The sequence below is a fragment of the Coloeus monedula genome (genome assembly GCF_965178545.1).
Source record: "Coloeus monedula genome assembly, chromosome: 1".
Taxonomy (NCBI): Eukaryota; Metazoa; Chordata; class Aves; order Passeriformes; family Corvidae; genus Coloeus; species Coloeus monedula.
In genome coordinates this window covers 61702994-61716294 of record NC_138781.1, presented here as the reverse complement: position 1 = coordinate 61716294, position 13301 = coordinate 61702994, and the positions used below count along the sequence as shown (strand labels likewise).

General features: G+C 38.9%; 1 protein-coding gene across 1 annotated transcript in view; it reads right to left on the bottom strand.

Moving 5' to 3' along the window:
* Window positions 1-13301, bottom strand: part of ITGA9 (integrin subunit alpha 9) — a gene marked incomplete at both ends in the record, with an annotated part of 234473 nt that overhangs the window by 33585 nt on the left and 187587 nt on the right. The window contains 3 exons of the mRNA XM_082281815.1: window positions 7879-7980; window positions 10093-10212; window positions 10800-10925. Coding sequence (XP_082137941.1) covers window positions 7879-7980; window positions 10093-10212; window positions 10800-10925 — 348 coding nt within the window. The remainder of the gene's footprint in view (window positions 1-7878; window positions 7981-10092; window positions 10213-10799; window positions 10926-13301) is intronic.

The following is a 13301-nucleotide window of genomic DNA, read 5'->3' as shown; positions in this document are numbered from 1 at the left end:
ACAACCTTTCAAAGATGACCATGAATGGCCTTGCTTTGGTGTCATGACAACGAGACTTGAAAACATAGCAAATAAACATGAACTACAGCTCTACATATTTAGCATTATCCAAACATATTCTGATAACTAGTATCACAAGATTCAAAACAGCTCTCTAACTTGGACCAGTTATTCAACCAAGAAAAAGAATAATTTTAGCATTTCAGATACTAGCACAAAGCCTTTGTTAGACTTTTAAAGATATTTTGTTGAACAGAGAGCTTTCTAAGCAGCAGACTGTCCCTCACAGCCAGTGTAAGGGAAACACCAAACAGAGATCAAACATAGATCTTCTGCCTTACTTGTATTTCCAAGCAGATTGGAGGGATGAGCTGATGTGGCAATCCAGTTTTCATAGATGCTAAGGTTAGCATCCATCTTATAGTGTGATGACTTTTTCTTAGATAACAAGACATTAATGTTATTTTCTTTTCTGACTCTAAAAACCCAAACTCCTTACATTTTAAGTATTGCCAACTTTACTGAAGAGACCTTTCAAGCTGCCTCTGGATGCAAAAGTAGGTGGGTGCCTTCACTAGTCAGAGAGCAAATGTTAACATATCACAATCTCCTGCACAATAGACTGTCATGTACTTCATCCTGCCAAAAGACAGAGCCAGAAATAGCTGCAGAGATGAAATCATACATAATCTCCATAGCAAGAGCTTCACATTTCAGGTCTGAAGTACACTGCCTAGAAGACCCTGGCTGTAGCTTTTGCAGTCACAGCTTGAGCTAACAGGGTGGAGCAACAGCTTCTTATCTATCTGGTTTCTTCTACCAGTCTGGAATCAACACACATTCATTAAAAAAACACATTCATGGCTTTGTGGTTTGGAGAGGAGCAGGGATGTTGTGCATGTTAATATCCCTAGCTGTCTTAAGTCCTCAAAATCTGCCTGCATTAATACACAGTAAGTGCAATGAGTTTTGGTAAAGAAGGTACCAACAACAAAAAACCCAAGCCAAACCCAAATCAAATCAGACTGAACAGACAGTCAGTGTATGTTGCATATCTGGAGTATAAGAAAGAAGGCAATACAGTCAGTGGCAGGATGCCAGGGAAGCAAGCAGAGGGTAATTGGTACTAAACAGAAGCACACCATCTGCCACCTGCTGCTTGACCCACTGGCCATTGTGCAGTCTCTGAAAGCGATTCTTGGGCAAACCTTGAATTCCCTATCCTTTCCACCCCAGCAGCACAGACTCTTCAGGGTGGCTAACAGGTTGGGGAGCACAAGGCAGCCCCCAGCTCAGCACACTTCCCACAGCCCTGACCTATAGAGAAGACAGGAGTGATAAGAGTAACTGATGCCGAAGATAAGGGCTGTGGGGTTGTCAAAATATCCCAGTAGGGGCAGCAGCTGGTTCACAGAAAGGACATGCAACAGTTACAAAATACAGAGTGGATTAGATGTTTGTTTTCAGACTGATAAAATGCCAGGGAAAAACCATGAAAAACATCATTGTCTTGATGACATATGAGGATTTTTATATTCATATTTTTCTTTTGCATTTTGCACTGCACATGCAGGATTTGAAAGAGGGGAAGCCCAGGAGACAGTGCAGTTTGCCATTTAGCTTTTTGTAGCTCACACCTCAATAAGGTTTTACACAGCGTAACTGCCCTTCTGGAAAATAACTGAGATTTCCACCCAGACACTGATTTTTGCAATGTCAAACCCAGGCATACAAGAGCACCTACCAGCTCATCTTCTACCTGTGCCAAACACTTGCTATATCCCAACAGCTATATCTTGGTTAACAAATTAAGAAGAAACAGAACTTTTTTTTTAAGAAGTTTTGAAACACCTTATTTCAGTAAAGCATGTAGGCAAGAAGTTAAGAATTAGCAATAAGAGTAGGAATTTATGAAAGTAAATACTCTGTCAAAGCCCTTTGCAGAAGAGATACATGCTACTGCACTGGTACTCAGAAAGAAAAGAAACATACTTCAGCAAAAGCTTATTCAGAATACAAATTGAAAATTTTTCTTTTCTTTTTATTTATGTGTATTAAATGAATTTTATGCTTTTGCATCATGAGCCACAGTGCCATGGAAGGCATGGGCTTATAAAAAAATGCTGGTTTATTTCTGTATTATCACCTAGATTATTTCTGGTCTGTATTATCACCTAGATTACTGCACTGCTGGTTGACTTTTCCATTCAAGTACTGTTATGCTTGGGAGGACTAAAGCAGTAAAGACACCATTCTCCTATATGTCTGAACATATATGCATATACATCCCTTTTATATATATTAATTTATTTACATATACTAAGAAAAGCAGTGTTGTCTTAAAAAATACAAACCTGAGATTTCCTTGCAACCTGCTTGTCTCTATCCCTGGGAAATTAACTGTATTTTATTGTTATTGTGTATTGTATTCCTTTACCCAGGTGTATGTTTCTACCTGACAGACTGCAGTGTAAAGACAAGAAAATCTATAAAAGGAATGTTCTAGTAGCAAATGGAAAGGTAAAACAATAAAATGAATAACTTAATGTCGCAGTTTTGGAGACACACAAGTGACAAGACACATTGGGTTCATGCACAACAGCCCACTTTTATTGAGTCCTCCTTTACTTATATAGAGTTGAAGGTCCGTGCGGTCGAACCCTATGGGCTGAACCAGTTGCCACCCAGCCAACCAGCCAATAGCTGCTTGTGTCCCCAGCGGCCTGGGCCTGCTCTCCGACAGTCCACACTGGTCAGATTGCATAACCTACCCGTCAGGGTACTCCTGTAATTTCAGTTGTATCTTAATTATTTCTGTTATAAAACAGGGAGTTATAAAATGGGATTAATTATTATTGTGAGGCCTTCAGGCCAGCTGCTGACCACCACAATAACTTAACATGATGAAAACAATAAGACATCAAATCATTCACTGGTAAGGAGACTGCAAAGCTACTGGAGAAAGCTCCAGCCAAGCATCAAAAAAGTAAGCTGGAGAGAATTGGTGCCTTAAAATGCTGAGTGTATAAAAAAAATGAGAGGGTGGTGATGGATTGCTGAGTGGAAGAGGTATTACTGTATGCATTAAAAAAACAGCTGGTACATCACGAACACTGTCCAGCTCCACAGGCTGCTCCTTCCAACACAGACATGGAGAACAGGCCAAAGTCAGGAGTCCCCCATGCTGCAGGCAGACAGTTAAACCTTAGGTTCATGAATTTACATTTAAATATCTTTGCATATAGATATGCATATAAAGACACCTTCCAAGTCTTCACAACTGTAAACTTACTTTTTGTAAGGTTTTTTTTGCTATTGTTTTTCCCCCAAATATATTGTTTTATCATTGCAAACATAAACATACCTAAATTCTGAGCAGAAAAAATCTATGGAGGACAACCACTTGCCTGTGTTGCATTGTCTTGGTTTAAGACTAATGGGAACACTCTACAATGAGTTCTCCCTGTTCATTTTAAACCAATCCCTTTCTACTTATAGTAGATATAAGTGAAAAAATATCACTTTACTAGCAAGCAAAATAGCAACAGGCCAAAGAAACCAGTAAATAATCACTAGATACAAAATTGCTAAATCTCACAGACCCCCACCAGAGACGAGGAGAAACTTGAAATGGCAGAGTGACCCATCCTAGGATAGTGGCTGCCACAGCTGAGTGTGTGGCTCTAAAGACAAAGGGAAAATGGCAGCAAACCTTCCCATGAAGGTAGGAGCTTACAAAGCAGTTCTAGTGGCAGGCAGGAATTGCTGGCATGTATGGGATCAGTGTTGCTGCTTGCTGCTGCTTCCTGACACCTGCTGGACTCCGCCAGTTTTTGTGTGCTGCCTTGGGTCCCTACTCCAATGGGAAGAGGAGAGAAGGAAAGAACAGACTCTCAGCACTGATGTGCAGTGGCCTGGCACCAGACCAGCTCAGGCTTAGTGTTGTCCACAGGTGTTGCAAAATTCACTCTGAAACAGTTTCTGATTGCAAAATGCAGATTCTCCACTTGCTACCATTGTGAGTAGAGGCAAGAAAAGGCCAAGAGGCAAGCCAAACAGGAAGAGAGAGATATGTCTGAGTGTCCCAACTTTTAAAAAGCCCTGGGCACCACCTCCCCATTCCGGTTTCCAACTTCAGGGGTTTTAAAGACACAGTAACAATTTTGGGCATAGATAGATAGATAGGGGGATACAGTAACATTTTGGATTACTGTGAATATGCACTGAACCTGCAGTGACTGAGCTGAAAATAAAAGAATAGTGTACTCTATCCAGAAGGCAGGAATGGTTCAAAGGCTTGATGGAGCATACCTGTGCTTAGTAGACAGCACCAGACAGCTATACAACAGCCTTAAGCTTTACAGGTTACTGTGTTGCAGGACCTGCATACACTTTATCTGGGCTTGCCTTTTCATGCAGTCAGCTTTGCATTCCCTCACTTTCAATACAGGAGGACACAGAGGCATTTGGCTAGTTTTGTTGTAGTAAAATCCAGCTAATTCTTCCTTCCACACTTCCAAAGGCAGTCCTTTTGCTCCCTAAGAGAACTCCTCCTCTTTCTGCACACAAACAGTGGGCAGAAAATGTGGACTCTTGGATCTGGTATTTGACTGTTGTGTTCTTATGGAGCTTATTGTTGGTTTTGCTCACATACAGAGAAGAGAGCCAAACCTTCATGGGAACTCATATGATGAAAAAAATAAAGTATGCCTCCTGAAAATACAACACCAGTTTCAGACAATATATATGTGTGTTAATTCCACTGTCATCACAGAGCCAAATCCAAACTCTGATAACCTTCATGTGATTCGACTAATATGAGAGCTCAAACAGCCTATTGTAATCCCAGCCAAAAAACATATAATTACAAATCACATAAAATCAATCCAAATCCAGAGAAATTATTTCTGAGAATTGCACAAATGCATATTTTGCAAAAAAGGGTTAATTTCAAAGACAGCATACTACCCAACTTAAAGATACTTACATACACTTTTGCATCTCCCTTACAAATTCTCTACTGAAGTTTCTGACAAAGTTGGTGTTTATATGGGTGCTCCACTGGTATTCTTACACTATCATCAAAAATATCGGCCTTCCTTTTCCATTTGTCTTCCTTCTCCATTTATCTTCTTTACAGAGAGTTTGCACTCTGACATTGTACACTATACTGTAAAAGTGCCAATTGAAATAATGGTACCTGGTCCTCAAGAACCATTTAAATGTGATAATAAGCCCACATTTAGCCACAGACAGCAAAAAGGCCTTTTCAACCTTAGCATGATAAACTGTCTAAGAAATGTTAGGGAACATTGTCATAAACAGACTCATAGGAAGTCCATACAACTGTACAGAAGGAGCTGCTATCCAAATGGATATAGTACAGCAGTCTATGGTCAATGAAGAGTACAGGAGGAGCTTTAAAAAGGAAGAGAGGAGTATGAACAAAGACATTTTCTTCTTCCGGTCTCTATTTCCAGCTGAATAGGTGTGGCTTGCAACAACTACTCTTCCTTTCTGCATTCCACAGGAAGAGAACACAGAAAAACTAATACCTTGAACCAAGCCATGTCTTAAATTTTTGCCTGAACATGACCCTGTGCAAAACATACAGCAGTGCTGAAGCTGGCATGTGGAATTACCGTAAAGCAGAGAGGAAATGGCACTAACATGAGAAAAGACTTGAAACTACAGATTAATGTTACATTGCTACAACATGTCAAACATGCTCTTTTACAGCTAGGGCGTCCCAGGAACCAGAAGCAAGCTCTAGTTTGAAGATTATGACAGCTTCCCAACACATACAGTGTGCTTCATAATGCAACTCAAGGCTTGATGAAAGGCTTTCTGAGAATAGGAAAAGGACAATTTCTTTTTTTGCTTAATTTTCTTTTCTTTTTTCTCTAAGCATCAGATAACAACGAAATACAGCAGAGCTTGCATTCCTAGATAAAAGCATTTCTAGATTTTGAACATTAAAAAATAGCAGTGTTGGAGTGAAAGCTCCTCTGGACTCAGGCCCAGACAGAAGCCAAAGCACAGGGGTTGAATTAAAACCTTTGGACAAGCTAAGATACGTGAAGCCACACCAAAGTGAAATAGAAATACAGATTTTTAACTTCTAGTAGAAATATGTGCTAAGTGCCTTAAACATTAAAAAGCTGTAGTAGAGACCTTAAACATAGTTCTTGCTGCAGCAGAGTTACCTTTTCACAGAATTCTTTACTTCAGACAAAACATAGATAGAACTATACTGTTCACGTTTTCTAGATAGAGTGTTCACATAAACAATAAGAACCGACAGAAACTGTATATGTAAATCTGTAATACCTATGTAACACTTGTGCAAGACTTAACGATTGTTAGAATTAGACCAGGATAGGTTAAGGAAAGAAAAACTAGAATTGTGTGTTAATCTTATTGGTCAGTTAGCAAATATAATCCACAATTCTGTAAGAAAAATATATATGGAGCATATAGGGCATATAGAAGAAGAAGCTAGTTTTGCCTGCTGTTGCTGTTGCTGCTTGCCTTTATCATGTAACCCCCTTCGAACTCTGCCTTCAAGAAAGCTATGAGACTATGAAATAAAGAACTTAGCAGAACAGCAGCCTCCTCTGCTCTCTTACCCTGGTCCGAGAAGGAAGGGTACCCTGTCAAAAGCTCAACATAGCAGTCCAAAACATTTTACAGTGTGCCTATCATTCTTAGAGATTCTAAAACCTTTTACAGATGAAAATATTTGTCATTGAGATACTGGCTTCTTCCATTTCAGTTGGAGCATGGGTATCACAGTCAGGTCTTACTTCAGTCATAAATGAAATTTTGCCATACAATTGCAAGAGGTGTTCTGTGCAAGCTGCAGAAATAAGGAGAGGCCAAGCAATGTATTAACAGTCAGGACTGCAGGCCACTTTATAAGGCATGTTCCCAGCAATGGCTAACTGTGTTTTTAATTTTAACTTCCAAGCCTATTGCACAGAATGGTATGGAAACTCAACAAAGAAAATAAAACAGAAGGGAAAAAAGAAGTTCCTGTCATATAAAAGAATTCCTTTTTCTAACAGATCTAATGAAATAGAAATTCAAGACTACAGTTACAGACATGACTGTTGAGGGATACATGTGGTGCAAGTAGCTGGGTTTGCAAGCTGCAGATTGAGATGTTGATTTAAATGCAGATTGAGCTCTGTGTAGGAGCCTGAGACAAGAGGCTGTGAACTGGGTGGTGCCAGCCAGGTCAATGGACACAGAGACGAAATAGGAGCAGATTTCTGGATAACAGAAGGCAGGAAGACTAGTGGCACCAAAAAGGTAGGAGACACAGCAGGTGCAGAGGACTCATGAGGAACAGGGAGATCAACACAAAATGTGGTCAGCTCATACTTGATTTTTACCAGCTCAGCACAACAAAAAAAGTTAAATGAATTTCTGGAAGTTTGACAACCTTGTCCATTTTCACAGCTCCCAAAATATCATTAATGCTTCTAAATATTTCATTCTGGCACATGTGAAAAGACATTGCTGAGGTTTCAAGTGTCTTCTAGGTTTTCAAGGGAAATTTGAATTAGATTAAAGCAAATGTTAACCCTAAATCAGGAAGCTAAACCTAATTTTTGTGTTAACACCTGAAGGGTATTTTAGCTAGTACAACACAGATCACTCTGGTTCAACATAACATCATTCACTCTGTTGGCATGGTTTATCACAAAGAGCCAAACCACAAAAATACATTTCACAGTACTGTTAGTCTAGTCAGACTAAGTCTGGGCATTCTTGTGGGCTAGCCCAGGCACAAATTTCAGTTTGTATAGAGCTCTCAGTGATTTCCAGCCCACTGGGATAAGGAAACATTTCTCTTCAGGTTTATGTACTCACTGGTTTTTCTCCTGGGCTCCCATTGGGCACCTCCACAACTCTGAGGTCATGGTCCACCTGCAGCCTTGCCCTTGTGACAAACTGGATGACCGATGAACTGTCCTGAGAAGTAAAAAGAGGAAGAACTGGACTTAACAACAACAACAGCACCAATCGCCCCTGCCAAAAAAAGCCCAACAAACCATCAAACATTTGCCAGTGTAATAAATACGCCCAGACAACACTTAGTGAAGGCTAGGTTGACAGTTAAGTATTAGCCTGGTTACAACTCAGCTTTGAAAAAATATACTTTATGCTCATAACAGACAGATATAACTGAGCACATTATTTCAGATTATAACAAAATTGGATATGTTAGACTTTAAACATATACTTTGTATTTGGTTTGTTAATGTTTCCCACATTTACAACAAAAGCAAGACAGAACATTGCCAATGACACAGGCAGGCTCAATATTAACCATGAAAAAAAGTTCCTATTTGCTTTTCAAGTGAACAGAAAAATGACATATAGAAACTGGGATAAACTACAATATATCCCAGGGGGAAAACTTCTTATTTGAATCTGTGCATGGCAAATATCTTAATTATTCACTGTACACCTCCTCTCATTAATATCTATTTCTCCAATAAATGCCCAGTGCATTTTAACAGACACATTTCAATAAGATGCCATTTCAATTCACAGATTAGTCACTTGCATGCAGCTCACCTTGGGAAGGGTACGTAATAAGTAGAAAACAGCATGCACTGGTGATACTCAAAAATGTAAACACTGTTGTCTTTTAGAGGAATGTTGCTAAAAGTAATCTTAGAAGGGACCCAGTGATGCCTTAGGATTCAGCTTTTATATTTTTCAGATCCTGTGCTGCTTTAATATGTAACTCTAAAACTTCATACAGCCTGTTAGCTACTGTTCTCCCATTCTGATTAGACATAACAAACACTCTCTAGGCCTGGACACCTTGTTGTCCCAGGCCCCAAAATATGTAAACTAAACCTCTAGAAAGAGGGAACAAACTTGGGGTAATGACATCATTACCTGAAACTGTAATTGGAGAATTAACCCTGATATGCAAACGGACCAAACTTATAAAAGTGTGAAAAACCCGTGACCCAACATCCATCTTGGGTGTAGCCTCTTGGAGGCTTTTTGACTGCCCAAGGTGTACCTATGGAAGGCCCTTCAAAAAATACCCACTTTTATTCTCTTAATCTTGTCTAGCCTCTGTTTTCAGGCAGCCTTTCCAAGGCATCACCAGCAGATGGGATGAACCCTGGCTATTCTCAAGTTTGAATTTCCCAGAAGCATATTTTGCATACACTCTTGTTTACATATTTCAGCATTTCTATAAGCATGTAACAAATACCTAAAACTTTTGGCCTTGCCTATACTTCCTGTTTTCGAATATGAACAAACATTAACAGACTCACTGGTTTCAATTGGAAAAGCTCAGGGCTATTAATTACTTTAGCAACTGTTTTCTAATAAGGGCTCTCTCTGACACTTTTAATCTAACAGCTATTAAAGACAGGTTTATTTTAGTAGGCTCATGCTATCAGCTTTCTCCTCCAATTATACCCTCATAATCTTACAGCAGCTTGCCACAATTAGAGTCAGCATTTTTCTAAGTTAAGGAAAACAGGTCAAAATGCAGTAAATCACAAAAAAATTAAAAGATTTGCTGTCTCATTCAGTGGCTTCAGAGAAGACAGAAATTAACTTGCAGCCATTCGTTTCTTGTCACAAATGTTAAGCTCAGCATTAATGTGGTCATGATGCATCTTCTTTGAATAATAATAATTTGAAGTAAAAATGACAAAAAACTGCCATGTGTCTGTTTACACAGAAAGATGATAGATAGCTGGTCAAAGTTTACATTAACTTACATTTTTTAGAATCAAAACTCTCAGAAATCAATTCCATTTTCAGAAATGTTTAGCCTTAACACCATGCACACAATTAGGGGTCTCATTTGTCATTTTTTAATGTATAAATTTTTGAACTAAATTTATTTCTGTCTTAATGGGTAATGGGTAAGAGCTAGGATTAACACATTCATACACACTATTAATAAGTAGATCTGGTTTTTTTGATACCATGATTATTTTTCACACACTAGTAAAGAGAGCAAGAAATGCAAGTTTTGAGTTCATTGGTTGACATAAGCACACTTAAATTGGCATTGAAACAACCTACAAGGGGAGCACATACCTTCTTGAGTATCTCGGTATTCAGCAGCATGTATATATTTATCTCACAGGACTCTGCTTTAGGTAGTGAGCTTAAGTTGCAGCGTACAATTAAACAAGATCTGCCTGGTCTTTCACAGTCCTACAGGAAACAAGGAAAAAGTTGTTTGGCAAAAGAGGTAAAAATGCAATGATAAATTTTGTGACAGCAAACACACTAGAAAACTAAGTTATACAGTAAAATGCTATAATACAGCCCCTCTACATTGAAATAGCAACTGTCAAGACCTGAAGACAGCTTGATACAGAGGCCTGCATGAAAGCAAGCCAGGTAAATTTCACTGCTCTACAGAGCTGCTGAGCCAGGCAAGCATTCAGGACTGGAAGGAACTGCACATCAGGCCTCTGTGGGGGTCAGGCACCAAGTACAGTGCAGTGACCCACTGCCCCCATATGCCTTTGACAGAACATGGGAGCAAAGGCTCTGGTAACCAAGTGTGTGCTGCCATGTCAGCTAAACCCATTTCCACTGCACTTCCTGAAACTTCCTATTTACTTTTAAAAATCAGACAATTACAGTCACTAAATGCCCCCCCAGCACATCATCAGTATTGTTATATATGCTCTATAATGAACTACCTGCTTCATATCTTCATGCCAAACCATGCAAAATGTTTTGTCAAATATGCTGTATGTTCAAGTAGTGCTGTAAGTGGTGCCATTTCTTACCAATACTTTTCTGCCAGACTTCGTGAAAAAAGCAAATATTGTGTGGAAAATATTTTCATTCTCTTGAGGAACAACGCATGGGCTGTGGTTTCTATGGAAAGAGCAGCTTCCTTTGTCCTGAGCAACCTGCATGCACAATTATAAATCACAATTATTATTCCAAATTAAACCAAATTATACAAGAAGGTTGAATTAGTCTGTCCGTAAAAATACAACTAAATTGGAGCTAAATATCATTAATAGTCAAAAGAGAAAAATAACCACCTTGGGAGTCAAATAACCCTAAAGAAATTATCTGAAGTAAGCCAGATGAATCATGCACTGGAAATGCTTTGACTGGATAGGATATGAACATGTCTAATCTAGCTCACATGTGGGTGTCTATGTTCTACATATCTGGAGACAGAGGAGAAAAACCTCAGCAAAATATATATTATGACATAGTATTTTATGTTAGTAGTTGTCCTAATTACAGAGATAGTAGGCGGAGTTTAGCATTAGGGCTGATCCAAAATCATTCTCTACATCAACCTGCACAAGTTTGTTTATTGTCTCTTTAAGACTTGAGTCAGAAGCAGAGCCTCTGTGTTTTATTCCAATTCACAAAACGGGGAGGGGTGCTTCGTGCCTTTAAAAACAGGGGACGGAGACATGGACCTCTCCCTTCCGTTCTTTGCCGGCTCTCAAGCATTTCAAAATCCCATTAGCCGGGGAGGGGACGGGCTTGCCCACTGCTGCCCGCAGCCACCACGCTGGAGGTCAGAGCCACTCCAAGAGTTCCAGCCGCTGCCAACAGCCGCGCCACGCCAGAGAGAGCCCTTGGTGGGCGGTGTGGAGCAGCATGGCAGCATTGACTGCTTTTGGACAAAAATAGTTTTTCCAGGTTTTGTTTTGTCCTTGTTCCCCGTTGGTTATTCGTTTGGCGGGGGGAAGGAGGGAGTTTTGGAACAACGGAGGCTTGTTTGCTGTGTTGTTTCCTTCATCCTCTCTGTGTGGCTCAGGGACGGGAATCTCCACCATTTTTGTCTGTGTTCCCCGGGACAATTAGGGGGACCTCATCTGCATTTGTGCGTGGGAGTTGAACCGTTTGCTTTTGTATTTCTTTATTTATTGCTGTTTTCTTTGAGTAAACTGTTATTTTTTTCATTTGTATCTCTTCATATTTGTCTCTCCTTTTTAGTGAAAAAGGGAGAAGTTAAAACTAAGGGGAAGTAACTTATTTCGGAGACCCCGTCCTGTAAATTGTCTTAAACTACGACAATAGTGTTACCCTTTGTATTACCTTTTTTGATATTTTGGCCAACTCAGCTGCATCCCTGTTTGTATCAGAACTAATGAGATAAATGAAATCTTTGTGTAAATTCACAAGCCTAGGCACTAAATCTGTTATTTTACCTTTAGCAGAAATAGTACAAAACCCCCTTTTTGTGTCACTAGCTTATTCGCTTGTCCAAGAAAGTGGATGACTGGGACAAGTAGGACTTTAAGAGTACCAAACTGATAAAATGAGCTTCAGTCAAGATAATCTTGCTCAAGAAAAGCCTTCTCACTTTTTGCAGCTTATGAATATTTACTGAAAAAATTACCAAAATTTAATAAAAACTATGACAACAAAGTGTCAGCAAATTCTTCCTGCTACTATCTTTAAAGCCTGTAAGAGTGAGAGAGGGAGATTTTCTCACAAATCACCAATTGACATTCTTACACATGCTGTTGACCTCGTCACATCCCCTGACAGGATGAAAAACAGGAAACATGTACCTTATTCAAATCATAAATCCTTGAAAGAGGCAGAAAAAAGTTGTTACAGATACAAAATTACTGCATACTCTGAGTCTGATTCAGCAATACACAGTTTGTATCTGTGTTAAGTACTGTGAAAAAAGAAGCAAAACCCAAATGTCTATCTAGATTTCAAATAAACTTGTCTGTTTTTCAGACAAGTGATATCTCTATCTCTTTGAAAGATGTACCTTTTCTGCTTCACTGACCCACAAATACTTAATAGTCTATTCTTTGAAGTATGTATTCACAACCTGACTTAACATAATCTTTCTTTACATTCCCAACAGATATACCCAAAGTTTACAGTCTCCTTGGGGCTCAACTGAAGATTAAGACTATGATTTGTCCAGATCACCTGAAATGAGTTTTCATTATTTATTTTAGGTAAGAGATTCACAAAGCCCACAGACATTTACTTCTTTGATCTTTCACATGGAAATTAGATCCGTATCAACTTATATTAAACTAAAATTTAATATAATATTAATTTTTTATTATTATTAATTAATATAAAATTAACTTATATTATATTAAATTAAAAATAGCAAAAAGTCAGGATCTATTAACTACTTGTTCTTTATTCCTGAAAGTTTAAATTACAGATGTCATTAGATTTATGCAAGAGATACAGGAAGGACAGTACAAGTTTCTGCACTATACAAGTTTTTGGCATACTCCCCAAATATTTACGTCTTGTAAAAGTACAGTGTAAGAATG